At 41.4% G+C, this 17,674-nt stretch overlaps 1 protein-coding gene across 1 annotated transcript; it reads right to left on the bottom strand.

Moving 5' to 3' along the window:
- Positions 1–1,599: 1,599 nt before the first annotated feature.
- On the bottom strand, positions 1,600–16,733 carry LOC132586948 (sulfotransferase 6B1-like). The gene is made up of 7 exons (XM_060259114.1): positions 16,532–16,733; positions 10,856–10,989; positions 9,322–9,411; positions 5,539–5,665; positions 4,215–4,309; positions 2,456–2,612; positions 1,600–1,765 (listed from the first exon to the last, which is right to left on the bottom strand). The coding sequence occupies exons 1-7, from the start codon at positions 16,731–16,733 to the stop codon at positions 1,635–1,637; spliced, it is 936 nt and encodes a 311-aa protein (XP_060115097.1). The 3' UTR covers positions 1,600–1,634.
- Between the last annotated feature and the right edge of the window lie 941 nt (positions 16,734–17,674).

The following is a 17,674-nucleotide window of genomic DNA, read 5'->3' as shown; positions in this document are numbered from 1 at the left end:
AGCACCCTCAATTCAACCTCTACGAGAACTCTTTTGTCCTAAGGTATCCATATTCAACTGTGGGGAGGAAAAAGTTAATGGAAGGCAGGCCCAGCACTAAGGTTTCTGGCGCCCCACACCACACTCTGTGCTGGCGCCCCCTTCTGTGTTTTTCAAAGCTCTAAAGGTGTTTTTGATTATTTATATGATTGGTACACCACTTAGGTACCGGCTCTGGAGAAGTAAGGTCAATAAGCAGTTCCCAATCTTTTATTTGACTAGGCCTGGGGGCATGTTCTCTTCTGTTCTTCCTTATCTGAGATGAAATCTCCAGATTCCTTAGGAGGGGTGCCTTCCCTTTTTGATGGCATGACTGCACCAGGAACTCCTGATGTATTATTAAATTAATATGATCACCGAAAGGAATAATCTTCTATTCATCACAGTCATCCTCAACCATTTACCTTATCTCACAGTCGCAACACCTTCCCTGGTGCAGTTCAGTTGGGCGAGACCAACATCAATGGTGTCTTTCATCTATGTAACCCACCTCTCACAGGCATAGTGAGAATGACAAAGGCTTAAGGTGTGCTTGGGCTTTTGGGTAGCAGAAACGAACATAAAGGATCATGAGGACATAACTTAGTCCTCTCATTCAATGCAGTTAAACATGAGTTGGTGCTCTTCAGCGTGTAAGCTGAAGAAGGCATATACTTCCCAAAGGCTTTCCTGATTACTGTGTATCTCTTTCCATAAACTGAAATCATTATGACCCCAGAATTATAGGAATAATTATAGGAATAATTTGAACACCCTGTAGGAAGAGAGCAAGGTTGACTAGAATTGCCAGCCTCTGGGTAAGACCTGGAGATCTCCCACATGTATGACTGATCTCCAGATGACAGAAATCAGTTCCCAAGGAGAAAATGGCTGATCTGGACACAACAATACCCCATTGGGGTCCTTCCCCTCCCCACATCATTCCCCTACTCCTGCCCTCCCAAGGCTCTACCCTCCCAGTTCTCCTGGAATATTGCAACACATAGTTGACAACCCTAGGTGTGGATTATGATGATTAGAGGCAGTGGCTAAAATTGAGGCAGCTGGTGGAGCTGGTGGGTTTTATTAAGGTCCCACCTATCCATTCTTCCATAATTGAAGCATTGGACTGAGCCATTGTTCAATCTGCTGGAATACAAATCTGACATTTTAGAAACTAAGCAGAAGTTGAGTTCATTCCATGGTTTAGGAACCCATTGTAATCACTTTTTTCATTAGATCTGTCTTTGTTCATAGCATTAAGGAAGTGATGGTGAGTTTTTTGGGAATTGTCAGGGCTTTTTTTGAGCAGAAATGCACAGAATGCAGTTCTGGCTGGCTTTGTGTCAGGGCGTATGGCCTAATATGCAAATGAGTTTTTGCTGCACTTTTTTCAACAAAAAGCTCTGTGTGAAACAATGGTTACATCAGGGGGTGTGGCCTAATATGCAAATGAGTTCCTGCTGGGCTTTTTCTACAAAAATAGCCTTGGGAATTGTACTTCTTTGTGATGCAGCAGCTGTGATAGGACCTGGCCTAATTGGTGTATTCTGATATAAAGCAAAGGCTAGATAGTATTACAGTGAGATTATGTTTCCACAGTTCTGTTGTTAACTTCAGGCCTTGCAATACACCCCATACTTTATTTTTTCTCCTAATTTAGTTCTGCCTAAGCGTTCTTCAAATGTTGTGTCCATTTCTTGGTTATGATCTTCATTGAAAAGGTTTTTCCAGTCATTCACTCCACCTGCACAGAGTATCTGTGTTATTATCCATAATGTTCTCTATACATTTTGATCAATCATTCTACTGTCATCCCAGATGTGTCCTGATCCCAGCACATTTTCATTATAATGATATGTTTCTGATAGCCACTCTTATAAAATCAAATCAGATTTCTCAAGGGCATTTTTTGAAGAATGAAGGGGGAAAGCTACAACTGTGATATAAAATGGAAAGAAATTAACAATAGAATAGGTCAGTTGTGGCCATCTATCCAGTCTCAGCAACTGAACACCACTTCTAATGCTACCATGATGCCATTTAATTTTTCACTGCTTAGATCTAGAAACATCTTCCATGGATACTGGAGCTGCACACCAAAAACAGCTGTCACATTTGTTTCAATGGAAGTAGCAGGCCCACAGACCAGAGGGAATATGCAGTCACCTATGCATATAGCAGTGTGGAGCAGGATACATGTCTGAACAGCTATAAGCATGTATGGTCTGAATTTTATCTTATGCAAACTGATATATAAACTATACCATCCTGCATGAAAATTGGCAGTTCATGGGTAAGTGGATTTAGAAGGGTGTAAAACTGTTCGGGATTTCATGGCAATGATCATGGGAGTCATCCACTGTTTAAATTATTAGTTATTTTTCTAACCTAATGTAAAATTATTTTTCTCTTTAGGAACTCTTTGGAAAGTTACCTTTGCGGAAAAGGATTTTGCCGAATTCACCGTGGGTTTTTTGGGAATTTTCCTTCATAGCTTGGAAACTGCTTTTGTCTATAACTTCTTGAATCTCTTGCTCAGTTAGGTTCAAATCAAAGAATTCACTTATCTGTTTCACCCCCAAAGCTCTATTCTGAAATGAGGAAAAGAGGGAGAAAGTGTCTGTGAGTTTAGAATATGATTAGTGTCAATAAAACCCAGATGAACCAAGCACTCAACAATCTCTGGAACATCTTGCAAAAGAAGAGCAGAAAATATTTATACCCAAGTGCATGTATCTTGTACATTCAGAAATGTATAATGGAAGACAATAGAGAAAGAAAGAAAAGCACAAAATAAGAAACAGAGCATCACCACACACCATAGATCTCAACCAACAAACAAAAAGAGAGAGAGAGGAGCCTTGCTGTCATATGAGCACTCAGAAAAAAGAAAAGAAAAAAAAAGAAATGTTATTGAAACTTTAAGAAGCTAAGCAATAAGAGAGCAGGCAAAGGTGTATTTTGCATTATTAATAATATTCTTGTTGATTTAGCACATTTCCTGTCATTTTCCTGTAACTTGTTCTCAGCCAGATCCTATGGCTGAAAGCATCATTTTAGAGCATATGGAATGTGACTTTTTTTGCCACTGCTTAACAGCCATGAGAGTTGCCTAAATATTGGTGGAGGGGTCTTTTCTACTCCATCTTGCTACTGCCCATGGGCAACAAGGTGGAAGCCATCATAAATGAATGCCAGCCATTTTATAATAGAGGATGATACAGAACTTAGCGTCTCTCCTGCAATAATATCTGCAGAACTGGGTTATAAGAAGCATCAAGGCACTTTGCTCACTTATTCCCAGCAAACGCTTGCTTTTACTGGCTATGTAATTTAGGATCTTCATCATTGCTATAGATCAACACAATGGAAGAAGTTTGTACATTGTAATATTTGAAGTGCCGTGCAAGCAATTTGGCTGCTGTGAGTATTAGGGTTGCCAAGTCCAATTCAAGAAATATCTGGGGACTTTGGGGGTGGAGCCAGGAACAAGGGTGTGACAAGCATAATTGAACTACAAGAGAGTTCTGGCCATCACATTTAAAGGGATAGCACACCTTTTAAAATGTCTTCCTTCTATAGGAAATGAAGGATAGGGGCACCTTCTTTTGGGGCGCATAGAATTGGACCCCCTGGTCCAATCATTTTGAAACGTGGGGGGTACTTTGGGGGAGAGGCACTAGATGCTATACTAAAAATGTGGTGCCTCTACCTCAAAAAACAGCTCTCCCAGAGTCCCCGAAACCTCCAGATCAATTCCCCATTATACCCTACGAGAATCGATCTCCACGTAGGGAATAATGAAGTGCTCAGCAGACGTTTCCCTCCCCCCCCCCCCCCGTTTCTGGTGAGTCTGAAGCAGGGGATTGGCCTCTCTACTTACGAGTTGCTGCCAACTTCTTCACAGCAACACAGACACCCCATCCCAAGAGGAAGCCTTACAATAGGAGACTGAAGCTTCCAGAGGTGCAAAGGCACATGGTCCTCTGGGGGCGGGGCTTCCCCCTGCCGGCCAGCTGACTGGGGGTGGGAAGGAGCCTGGGAAAGTGGAAGAACTTCTGCTGGGACCTGGGGATTGGCAAGCCTAGTGAGTATGCAGCATTATCCTTCATCTCATATCTATGCTTATGTCATCTAATTATCCCAGTTCCTTAGCAAATCTTTACAAATCTTCCACACAGCATTAAACTTACCTCCTTCAGTTCCTCATAAGTGATTGTCATGATATTTTCATCATCAGCATGCTTGTTCCATTCAAAGACATAGTCAAAATAAGAGCCCCAGGGCACTGGAAGCATACAGAAGAAAGCAGAATTGAGGATTAGGGTATTTTTTGGAGACTGAAATGCAACAGGGTTTGCTAATAATATATAATGTACTTCTGTGAAGATGAAGCTGCAATTCAACTCCTTCCCCTTCCTTATACACTTCCCTTCTTCTGTTTCCACCTGTCCTGAGTCTATCCAGGCTCTCTTCAATATGGGAAACATTCACATATTTGGCTATTCCTATATTAGAAGAGATGTCCCTTGCATGGATATGGACAAAAACACAGAGGAATACAGTGTCCAGACTAAGCAAAAACAACCATACATTCTGTATGTATACAATTTCAATAAAGGTTTTACTATTATTGGCATTTTTAGTTATTTTATCCAGTCACTTCTTTATATCAAGCAAAGAAGTCATACAATAAAGTAATTGACGACCAGCTCTATAACTAGTAACAGACTCTCCCAATGTAGCCACAACACAATGAAAAAACTCAATAAAGTCCTTATACTCCCAATATCAATCTGATAGTCTTAAAGACTCGAGAATTGTTGCAAAGGTCTGTCTCCAAGGTCTCAGTGATATTCATGATGGTAGCAAGCGGCATGCATCTGGACTTCAAACATATTTCCTCTGTCTTCTTCCTGGTCATGCTTGTTTCCTGTGTCTACTAAATGAAAACAAAATATATTCCATATAGAAAAATATCAAGAGAAAAAAATTCAAAAATGTTGTGTACAATGAAGAATGCCTAGCAGTTTTTTTTACATATATAAACCAATTATTATATGTACCAGTGCCAAGATATAATGCTAGTGTTTTGTTGCGCAAAATTTTGATTTTTTTTTTTCTATTGGAATATATTTTGTTTTCATTTAGTTCCAAGCACCATGCCTGTGAAAATCCTGCATGGATACAGCAAGGACATGGATCATCCAAGTCAGGGAACAAATTTGTTTGCTTTTAAAGAAATTAAAATTTGGGCAACTGAAAAAGGGGTGATGATCTTAGTCCCTGATAAACTGATGTCTTGGTTGAATATTTAAAGAGATGTCATTTAATCTATTGTAGTTCTTCATTTTTTATTTTATTTTGGTTTGGCATAAAGCTACTTTAATACATTTATCCAGTGCTCTGATTACAAACAACAATAAAACACAATAATAGACTTCCATGGACTTAGATGGGTATAACTCAGTTTACAACTGCACTGTTAGTTTGGGAGGATGGGGTCAGAAAACGTACTTTGTCCAGCCATAAACACTTTGAAGTAGTCATCCCAGGAAGTGTAAGAGGGAAGTGGAGCCAATCCATTGGAAAAGTGGTAAAAAGACGTAGCTACATCTTTTGGATTTCGAATGAGCAACAGTATCTAAAATTGAAGAATATATATAATATTTCAAGAGATAATGAAGACAAAACTATAGTAGTAAATTACTGCCACAAAATGAGTACAGGATTAATAATCTGATCTTCAATAGCCTCAAATATCTCATCTTCTTCCTTTATACTTAATCACACAGCTATCAACCAAATTTGGTTTTTCTTAGCTACTCAATATTCATTGCAAATCTGTTTATTAGAACACATACACCAAAAATAACCCCACACAATTCCTTTTTTGTGAATGGATGTTCTGTATCATATAGATGTAAAATACAAAAAATTCAAAAGAAGACTACAGTCTGTGCAGAACTGTATGTGCATAAATCCCATTGATTACAATGAAATAATTGGATTTCTTCCATATAAGGGGGTTTACCATAATGTTTATGTTGCCAGTGTGATTGTTGGACATGGTCTAAAAGGAGCACTTGCTAGAATCTGCATTAACTATGTTAAGTGGTTATATTAGAACTTCAGGTTCATCCAGACATGTACATGAAGTTCCTATACATGCACATTACTCTTTTTTCTAACAGAAAACAAATTCTTCTGTTGTGCTCTTTCACTTTTGTGTAAACATTTCCCACTGTACTGAGTGAAGACACCCTTCTCAGCAGAAAGTAATTTAGATTCCACAGAAGATTTGTGTGTGTGCAAGAGTCAGTGAACAAGCAGAAGCACTAATTTTATTCTTGTTTTTTAACTTGTACTGTTTACTGGTTTTATTGATTTTATGATTACAATCATAGTTACTATGATTTGATGTAAGCCGCCCTGAGCCCGCCTCGGCAGGGAGGGCGGGATATAAATCGAATTAAACCTAAACAAACATTCTTTGCTGTCTGCTTTTATTGTCACTACCCATTCCAAGTACGTAAGAAATAGCACAAGGTATTTTGTTTGAAACAATTTCAAAGACTTAAACAAAGACCATTCCAGTTATCTGTTGCACATTCTGTTGTTTCATATGCACATTGTTGTTTTGTTAAAAAATTATACAGAAATGCTATGTGTTGCTACAGCCCTTGCACAAATGAAACTGAACTAAGTACATTTTCCTTTCCACTGACACATGGCTGGATCCAATTCCATGTCTGCCATGCCACCAGACCAGAGACATTAAAAGCCCTTTTGAAGCTGAAAGGTTCATAACATTAGAGAGCTTTATGGAATCTTAAAACTGGTGGGGAGTGCGAAGTTGGGGACACTCCCAACCCTCCCTGGGAACTACGCTGGCAATGAGAGAAAACTTTAAGGAGTAGCTCCTAATGCTATGGTTGATTGGTGGTATCTCTAGGCAGGGCCCAGATACAGATGGGAAGAGCAGCCCCCAGCCTCTTGCAAAGACCACTCTCCTTGCAAGGGGTAGAGATTGGCCAGAAGGCTAACACAGTTTGTATTGCTTCCTTCAAAAGAGGAAGCCAGTGAAGAGCTCCCCAATTCCCCTCCAGGCTGCATGGAAGGGGGGCTGGTGAGAGGAGAAGGAAGAAGAACCAAATGTGTTCAGACTTATTCCTTCTGAGGCTTCCCAACGACCCCCGAATTTGCAGCCTCCTCCCCCACTCTCCAAAAATCCGGAAGCGGGGGAGGGGGGGAGAACATGCGTGTAGGCATCATGTAGTTGTAGAGCTCCTGATCCATTTATAAAATGTGTGCCTTTAAGGCTGCGCAGGAAACAGGAAGGGCTTCATTGGAAAGGGTCAGTAATAGTTTCCATGGAGAACGCCCCCTCCCTTTCTTTTGCTTTCATTTTCAAAGCAAGTAGAGTTCTGCAGGAAGAAGATCTAGTAAGTATTTGTGTGTATGAGAGAGAGAGGGGGCAGGGGATTCCCTGGTTTGGAGGCCCTCCCCCCCTTTGGAAAGCGTTGGGGGAAGGAAATGTCTACTGGGCACTCTATTATTCCCTATGGAGAACGATTCCCATAGGGAATAATAGGGAATTGATCCATGGGTATTGGGGGCTCTGGGGGGCTATTTTTTGAGGTAGAGGCACCAAATTTTTAGTATAGCATCTAGTGCCTCTCCCCAAAATACCCTCCAAGTTTCAAAATGATTGGACCAGAGGGTCCAATTCTATGAGCCCCAAAATATGGTGCCCCATCCTTCATTATTTCCTATGGAAGAAAGGCATTTAAAAAGGTGAGCTGTCCCTTTAAATGTGATGGCCAGAACTCCCTTGGAGTTCAGTTATGCTTGTCACACCCTTGTTCCTGGCTCCACCCCCAAACTCTTCTGGCTCTGCTTCCAAAGTCCCCAGATTTTTCTTTAATTGGACTTGGCAACCCTAATGGCAGCCCAGGGCCAAAGCAAATGAGAGGATGGAGCCATATCCCCTCCCTCAGAAAAGCAACTAATTTATTGTAGCATAAACTTCTTGAGATAGAGCCCACTAACATGCCACCCTACTGGTTTCTGAATGTTTTCATTTTAACATCTGATTTGTGTCCATTTATTCTTCTGTGTATCTGACCTGGATTGCCAAAACTAGACTGCCAAAACTAATCCAATTATGCCATCGTAATTCATGGGATTTATGAACATACAGGCCAGACTGTAGTCTTCTTTTGAATCTTTTGTATTTGCATCTATATGATACAGAACATCCATTCACAAGGCTAGTCTGACAAGAAAACCACCAAGAAATACTTGGGATGTGAAAGCAGGCAATGGCAAACCACCTCTGAATATCTCTTGCCTCAAAAACCCTACAGGGTCACCATAGGTCAGCTGTGACTTGACAGTACTTTCCATTCTTTTGTGTAGGGATAGAGTTTGTGGTTTTTCACAGTAATTAGATGTCTGTACCAGTTCATACCTGATGAATGGAGCTTTGCCTCTCAAAAGCTTATACCCTGAAAACTTTGTTGGTCTCCCAGGTGCTACTGGATTTGAATCTAACTTTTCCTCAGCAGACCAACACAAGTTACCCTCTGAAAGAGTTCATATATAGTGTGAAGCCATACATTGGAAATGGCAATAACTCTAGAACCGGCAAACAGAATATTTGAAACTAACCAATACAGCAGATCATGGAAAGAACGGAAGTTCCAGCACAGAGCAGGAGATTCCCTTCACTGCTGCTCCCTTTGCTAAAGTTTGCTATATGCACTGGAAAACACACAGAGCTCTCAATCTAGGATATGGTGTGAAATAATAATTTATAACATGTCATTTTTTATGAGACAGTGATGCAGCGAACAGGGCTAGCATCCAGCATGAGGGAATTTGGGGTTGCTGATAGAGTGAGAAAATTGTTCTCTACAGTTGTAAATCCCTCTGCCTATGGGGGCACTGGTTGGATCCCAGCAGATCAGTGCAAATCCTTTCGCTTCTTCTTTTCCCTAAAAAAGGTTTACATCTCCTGAAAAGACAGCTTATACCTTTCTGTTTATATGTCAAGCGATGCAGCCTCCCCTTTCAGATGTAATGGAAGTGTAAGGAACAGAAAGTGAAGTGCACAAGTAGTACACATTTCTTTCATTTTGGGATCATAAAGCTACTGTTAGATGTCTGTATGTGTGAGAAAAGAGTCCTGTTGTCATACGCAAGTCTGATAGTATTCTGTGAAACTGCTGTATTATAACAGAAGTTCAAAGCTTAAGTATATCTCTTACAATGACTTCAAGGCAATGGAATTCTCACCTTGGCCTTGTTCTTGAAGACAGATGCAGGTAGATTACAAGGAACAAGGTGAGTAAACATAACTCTTCTGGAAGGTAAATTTGCCATCCTCTTTAATAAATTGAATGGTGGAAAGAAAAAGAGAACTTAATAGTTTAATGATACATCAGTATTTTTTCTTGTATAATAATGGCTGTTTGCTCTTAGAAGAGCTAGTCACAAAGCAGATTTTTTCAATTAAAAAAACATTTCAAAGAAAGTCAAAATACAACATAGATTTTAAAAATCAGCCTAACAAATCTGATGTGTGTGATCAAGGGGAAAAAATCTGTAGACAAAACTACATCTTATGTTTAGAGTGGCCACCTGGGTAATTTTATTTTAAACCATGTTTGGTGGAGTAATAGTGTCAGATTAAGTTCTGGGAGACTCATGTTGCAATTCTGACTCTGCCATGGAAACTAACTGGGTGACCTTTGCCCAGTCACACTCTCCCATTGTAATATACTTCAAAGGGCAGTTTTCAGAGGAAAAAACAGGAGGGAAGAATGGAGCTGCTTTGGGTTCCCTCTGGGGAAGAAAGTGGAATATAAATATCTAAATAAATAAAAATTGAGAGCATGGCGCAATGTGTGTGCATGAAAGCAGACATTGGAAAGGGGTGGAGTAGAATTCTACCAATGGAAGAAATTCTGATAGTTTTCTTAACATTACAGGTGATTGATTGGGAAAAATCTCTGGAGAATTTTTTTTTTTGGAGGGATCATCTTGGTTATTCAAACTTCTATCTTGTCATCATGCGTGCATGCACACGCCTATAGTAATAATAATAATAATAATAAAAATTATTCTTATATCCTGCCCTCCCCTGCCAAAGGCGGGCTCAGGGCGGCTCACAGGCATGGAATTCCATGATTCAATAAAACAATACAGTACAAATAACAATTTTAAATAATCAATTACATAATAAATTAGTTAAAATAGATAAAATAGGTGCTAAATTACTATAGACCCTTAGAATAAATACCAAAAATAAGATTACTTATATTATTTTTCACATTAGGGGCTTTTCAGGAGTCTGCATGAGTTGGGATTTTGAGCTGATTTGTCTGCTGTGGACACATTCAGTTATGGAGTGATCTTGTCCTTCCCTCTCAGTGGATGAGGGAAAGATCTTGGCAATAGAGAGAAGCATGCTAACATTGCCTTCTGCTGACCAGAGCTGAGCATGTGGGGTAGTTTAAGCCTCTCCATTATCTACTGAATTCCTTAGATATTGGCATTCTGACTTTATGTCACAGAAGGTTTCTGGTATCTGAGTAAAGAATTTATGGTGGAAAGGGAGTGGGAGGGCCAGAAACCTGTCCTCTTCTCTCTGCACTCACTTGCTTTTCTTTGCTGTACTTTTAGCGGATTTGATTTACCAACTGTGAGAACCTTAAGATTATTTCAGATTTACTTGCTTTGTTTCACACAATGGTACATGGAGATTTGGTTAGGCATAAGAAATTCACTAAAATAATTTAGAGCTTTTCTGCATGGTTTCAGTGTTCACCTGATATTTCTCAGGATCTCCAACTTCAAGGTATGGAAATTCTTCCAGCTCATCATCTGTGCTATTTGTGTCTTCATTATTCTTTTTAGATGCATCTACCAAATCAGTTAAGATCTGGCCAACCCAGTTTGTACCTGAAGATAAATAGATGGATAACATGGTTTTGATTATATAGCCAGAATGATCAGAACATAAGAACAGAAGAGCTTTTCTGGATCAGACCAATAGTCAGGGCTGGCACATCCATTAGGTAGCCTTAGGTGGCTGCCTGGAGCATGGCCCAGGGGGAAGGGCACCGGTTTTGGCCCTCCTACCCACCCTCGCCCCTAGTGAGGGAAATATACGAGCTTGCTCGGTGACAGCGCGGCTCCTGCTGCACACAGCATGTGCTGCCACTGCTGCTGTAGCTCCACCTCCCATGCCATATCTGTGCTTCTGAAAGCACAGATGCGGCACAGGAGGCAGAGCTATGACAGCCAGGCAGTGGCACATGCTGTGCACAGCAGGAGCCACACTGCCACTGAGCGAGCTCACCCTCACCAGGGGTGAGGGTTGAGGGGAGGAGGCACCGTGCTAGGGGTGCAAGCCTTGTGTCAGCACCCTAGCACTGGCACTGCCAATAGTCCATCTAGTCCAGCATCATGTCTCACACAGTGGCCAACCAGTGCCTCTGGAGGGCATAGAGTTGGAGGCCTTCCCCTTACGTTGCCTCCTGGCTCTGGGATTTAAAGGATTCATGCCTCTGAATGTGGAGGTTCCCTTCAGTCACCACAGCTAGTAACCACTGATAGACTTATCCTCCATTAATCTATTGGATCCCATTTCAAAGTTGTTTGTTCCTGTGACCATCCCTAATAGGGATGGGCACAACCAAGACACAACCAAGGCAAGCATAATTCATCATGATTTTTTCCCTGTTTGTGGTTTGCAAACCAAAGTTCATGATGGGTCATGAACTTCCATGAACTTTTAAAGCAGTTCATGGTGATTTGTGGTGGTTTGAGGATAGAGCAGAAAGTGGGGATTTAAGGAGACTTTGTTTTCTGTTCCCTGCAACAGCTGAAGAAACAACTGAGCAGAGGGGAGCAGGCTGCTCCCTGTTCCTCGGCTGTTTTTTGTGCTTTCTGCAAACCCCATTGAAAAGGACTGCAGTTCACGAATGAACCTCCTGGTTTGATTCAGTTCTTGTTTTGTGCTGAGCTACAAACCAACACCAACCACGTTTTTCCAGTTCATGCTCATCCCTAATCACTACATTCTCTGGCAGTGAATTCCATATTTTAATCACTCTCTGTACTAACCATCAAGAGCCTGGGCATGGTCTTAGATGCCTCCTTTTTAATAGATTACAGCAATAAAGAACCACAGTTTCACATAGACTGGAAAAAATAGCAAGCTGTGTAGCACTATAATAGCAATTTATAATATGACAACAACAAAGCCCTTAAAGGGAAACATCCCTTTCTCAAAGGGAAACGTCCATATCCAGGAGGAGAAGCAATTACCAGCCAGAAAATAATAGAACTTTTGTCCTAAACAGGAAGGACTGGTGCTTCAAATAGCAAGTTATCTTTTCTTAATGTGGCTTGAAGTCATGATGTAGTAAACTGCAAAGCTAAAGCCTTGGCTGATGAAGGTTTTTGAAACCAAAATCGGTCCCTTGAATTGACTTGATTCTTCTACTGGGCTTATTTACATCGTGACAGAAGAAGATGACCATTGTAATGACGAAATGTATTTCATTTCCCTTTAAGGGCTTTGTTGTTGTCGTATTATAAATTGCTATTATACACAGTTTGCTATTTTTTTCTTTTCAATAGAGGCACGAATGTAACTGGAATGGCATTTTCCCATGTACACCAGGGTAGATTGCTGGCTCACTACTTGTCTTGTCAAGACCTAGCTGCAGTGATCCATACAACAGTCACCTCTTAGGTGGATTACTGTAACTTGCTCTACACAGGGCTATCCTTATGCTTGATCCAGAAAATGCAATTGGTGCAGAATGCAGCAGTGCAGGTTCTCACAGATACACTGTTGAGAGCACATATTCAACCAGTGCTCCACCAGCTGCAATGGCTCCAAATTATGTACCAAATCAGGTTTAAAGTTTGGGCGTTGGCATTCAAAGCCTTAAATGGTCTGGGATCAGCATATCTATGCGATTGTCTCTCCCAATATGTCCCTCAAAGACTGTTATGCTCAGGTAATGACAACCAGCTAATGACAACCCTGGCCTGAAAACCATCTGGCTGTCCATGACCAGGGCCAGGGGCTTTTTAGCTCTGGCCCCTACCTGGTGGAACTCTCTGCCTAGTGATACCAGGGCCCTGTGAGATCTAAAATAATTCTGCAGGGCCTGTAAAACAGATGTTCCACCAGGCATATGGGCAGGGATAGCAACAATAAAGAGGATTGCCTTACCTTTTGTGCTTCTGTTCCCCTGCACCAACTCGACAGTAACCCCCTGCAATGCTTTGAACTGATTTTATTAAGTGCTATTGTAGATGGAATGATTATTTTAATATTGTAAAGTTATGTTTTTCAACTATTTGTTATGTTCCCCTCTCCAAGTGCTCCTGTGCAGGGAAGGCTGGGTTAGAAATCAAGCATATACATACATACATAATACTTTCTTCTGTCTGTTCTGAACCTACTGCCTATTAGCTTTAATTGGATGCTCAATTAAGTTCTAATATTTAGTGAGAGGAAGAAAAAGTTCTCTTTGGCAATTCCACCCGTGCATTATTTTATAAACCTTGATCATGTCCCCCCTTACTCATTTCTTTTGGAAACTGAAAAGTCCCAGTCTCTTCAGCTTTTCCTCACAGGGAAAATGCTCCAACCCTTTAATCATCTTTGTTGCCCTCCTCTCAGGGCCAGTTCCAGGCCTTTTGGCACCCTGGAAAGGCCCCCCAACTCACCCCTCTGGCCCACCCCCTCTGTTGACAGCCCCCACACCAGCCCCTGCCCCTGATTTCGTGCCCCCCATCCTGCTCACCAGGCCATACCCTTTCTCCCTCGACCTGTGGAAGTGCTTCCCTCTCATGTGGTGGCTCCAAGTGCCTAGTCCCATGGCTCCTGCTGCTGCCACCATCACACCAGTGAGGGAGCAGGACAGGGCTGGGAAAGTTGGGTGGCTGGCCATATGCTTGACACACTCCAGTGGGGCTGGTTGAATGGCACCATACTGCACTGGCCCTGCCCCCATCCCATAGGGAGGATTACAGGCACAGTGGGATGCTTCAGTCAATTAGCAAAATTAGTTCAAAACCTGATGGTGGCAGGAGGCCAACAATGGCTCAGCACAACAAAGCTATGGCGTGGGCAAGGAATGCCAGAGGGAGCGTACTCCTCCTTCAGGCCAGCTGGCAGGGCCTGCCTGCCCAGAGGGTCTCTTGGTCTCAACCTCCACCAAGCCAGTGAGAGAGCTGAATGGGGCTGGGTGGGCAGAGTGCCTGGTTGTACACCTGACGTCCTCCAGTGAGGCTGGGTAGGCAGTGCTGCACTAGCCCCACCCCACCACCACAAGTCATGTGGGGGTGCCCAATTCGGCATTCCCCAATTGCCACCACCCTAGATGACAACTTAGGGTTGCCTAGCGGGTATGCCAGCCCTGCCACCTCTGTACCTTTTCCAGCCCTGCAATGTCCATTTTGAGATATAGTGATCAGAACTGTACACAGTAAAACAGGCTGCACCATAGATCTTTCAGGGGCATTGCAATATTGGCCATTTTATTCTCAATACCTATCCTAATAATACCTAACAACCTTTTTCACCACTGCAGCACACTGACTGGATACTTGCATTAAACTGTTCACTGTGACCCCAAGATCTTATTTCTTTTCAGCCTCAGCAAGTTCAGAGCCCATTAACCTATGCCTTAAGTTGGGTTTTTTTGTCCCAATGTGCATTGTCTTATACCTCAGAAGGATTCAAGGACAAGCATACCAAGGATCATGGAAGTAATAACTCAAAAAGCTATTAAAATAATTCACTCATAAATTATCTCTGGTCTGAAACATAATTTGTAGCAAACCCAAGGCTTTTTTGTAGCAGGAATCCCTTTGAATATTAGGCCACACACACCTGATGTAGCCAATCTTCATGGAGCTTACAGTGGGCCCTGTACTAAGAGCCCTGTAAGCTCTTGGAGGATTGGCTACATCAAAGGTGTGTAGCCAAATATGCAAAGGAGCTCCTGCTACCAAAAAAAGCCCTGAGCAAACCTACCAGAAGCTAACACTTCTCCCTGAAATGAACTCACATGCCAATTAAGATCTGGTCAGCACTGCCACTTCCACTTCTGTGTCAGTGTAAGTCAAAATGCTCCAAGTCAGCATTCCACCTATTGATATATGGCTTTGGAAGTGCTGGCTTATGATAATTATGGACAAAATAGGGTGTATAAACAGTTAAGACGGGTGAGAAAGCATCCACAGGATCTTTTCATCCGAGGATAGAATCAAACCAGAAGAGACAATTAAACTTACAACCCTGAGTTGCAGTTAATTGGTATTTCTGTAAATTATCAGATGCCAGAAAGGTGGGATTCTTGTATATGCTATATAGTCCATATATTTAAACTAAGCATATTTACTTTCATTACTTATATTTGGAAAAAGAGAGAGAGAAGAAATAGCATGCTAACTTGGTTAAATATATGGATCTAACCTTCTGGAATTCCCTTTCAGAGGACATTAGATGAGCCAGTTGTTTGTGAAGTTTTACCATGAATGCAGGACCTTTCGTTTGACACTGGTTTTCAGCTGATCTGTTGTAACATATTCTGCCAAGAGAGTTTTTTCCCCCTTTATTAATATCATATTGTGATATTTAAAATATTTTGCTGTTAGGATTTCAAGGTAGTCCTGAAATTTTGTAAATCACCTTTAATTTAAGAAAGATGGAATATAACCTGTCCAAATAATAGAAGATAAGCCTTGGCAGTAAACGTATCTCTAATTCTCAATACAATAATAGTTTGTCTTCAAATGCAGCAGGTCAACAAAATGCTTTTGTGACTTCTGGTCTGTATCATAATATATCAGATATGACAAAATATTGAACTAAATTCTCCACATCTTTTGTAACTTCCTAGCTGACCCTATAGTTCTGCCATAGTATGTACTACTTCACTCAATCTGTGATGGCCCAAAAGAGTCCCAGGCACAGCTGAGTTTTAGCACCAAACACATTTGGTGGTCCACTCATAGTACTGGGTTGCCTCATATGCCGTTTTTGCTTGACAACACCCCTCCCCACAGTCTTTGTTTCCCTTCTGCCCTTACAGGGCTCATCATTGCCAGACAAAAAGAAACCAACAGAATAATTAATGACAACAATGAGAATGTGGTAGATTGAAACCAGTGACTAATTTAATTTAATTTTTAGATTTATATACCACCCTTTCCCACAAGCGGGCTCAGGGCACTTAAAACAGAAATTTAGACATCTATTACAGATTAAAAATAAAACATGAAGTCAAAAATAAATTAAAATTGCCATATCATATCGTTCCTAGCAACAGTGACTCACATCCTCTATCTTCCTTGCATGATTGTCCTACAAACTATTCCAGATTGGGATGGAATATGTTCTACCTGAGTTGACCCATTCCACCTTCTAGTGTTTAGAATTATTTAGAACATTCATAAGAAACAAGTTATTTACCAGATTTGGGGTATCCTGCTAGAATCACATCATCACTTCTCGCTTCAAAGGAGTCAAGGGCTTTGAAAATTTCTGGGCTGCAAACAGTAGATGGATACAAAATCCCCTTATAAGTAAACATCAGTTCTTCTGGTGCCATCTTTTCACCTTCAGCCATTGCTTTATCTACAAGGGCAATAAACTTCCTCCTGTACTTGGACATTTTCCTGTCCTCTACACCCTCACTTCACTTTAGATGGAAAGAACTGTAGGTATGGCTCCAGGCCGCCTCTTAATAAGGCTTGTGAGCATGAGAAAGAACACCCTGTCTTTGGTACACATTGATACACAGGGATATAGCTACGAACAAAGAGCACCAATTCAGTTATTTAAAATAATCTCATCAACTTTACTTGGAATGGATTAGACTCAAAAGGGGAGGAAACAAAGAACTGAAGAGCTTATTTAGTCCAAGACACCTACCCATGCTGCAACATGAGCCACTCTGGTGGGGGCAACTGTGCTGCAGGCAAATGAGCCGGCTGATGAATGGGAGACCAAACAAGGGAGTGGGGAGAAAGGAGGAGATTTCTTCCCCCACAAATCTTTTGGTTCCTTGCTTGTCATGTAATTCCCAAGTATGGCCCCTATTATGCAGATCAAAAAATCCACAAAGAGCAATGCACTGAGGTAAATTATAAAATGAAAACAAAAATTAGGAAGGCAATGGCAAACCACTTCACAAAAAGTCTGCCATGAAAATATCATGATGTGACTTCACCCCCATGGGTCAGTAACAACTCGGCCAATTCTCAAAATACAAGAACTCATGGGCATTCAATGAAATTGCTGAGCAGTCAGGTTAAAATGGATAAAAGGAAGTACTTCTTCACACAAAGGGTGATTAACATGTGGAATTCACTGCCACAAGCATAGCCAGCTTCAAGAGGGGATCAGATAAAAATATGGAGCAGAGGTCCATCAGTGGCTATTAGCCACAGTGTGTGTGTGTGTGTGTGCATATATATATATATATATATTGGCCACCGTGTGATATAGAGTGTTGGACTGGATGGGCCATTGGCCTGATCCAACATGGCTTCTCTTATGTTCTTATGAGCCTGCAAGCCAGTACAATCCCATTCAGAGCAGCTGTGGAGGATG

Source organism: Heteronotia binoei, chromosome 1 (genome assembly GCF_032191835.1).
Source record: "Heteronotia binoei isolate CCM8104 ecotype False Entrance Well chromosome 1, APGP_CSIRO_Hbin_v1, whole genome shotgun sequence".
NCBI classification, from domain to species: domain Eukaryota; kingdom Metazoa; phylum Chordata; class Lepidosauria; order Squamata; family Gekkonidae; genus Heteronotia; species Heteronotia binoei.
This window is presented reverse-complemented; position numbering and strand designations above follow the sequence as displayed.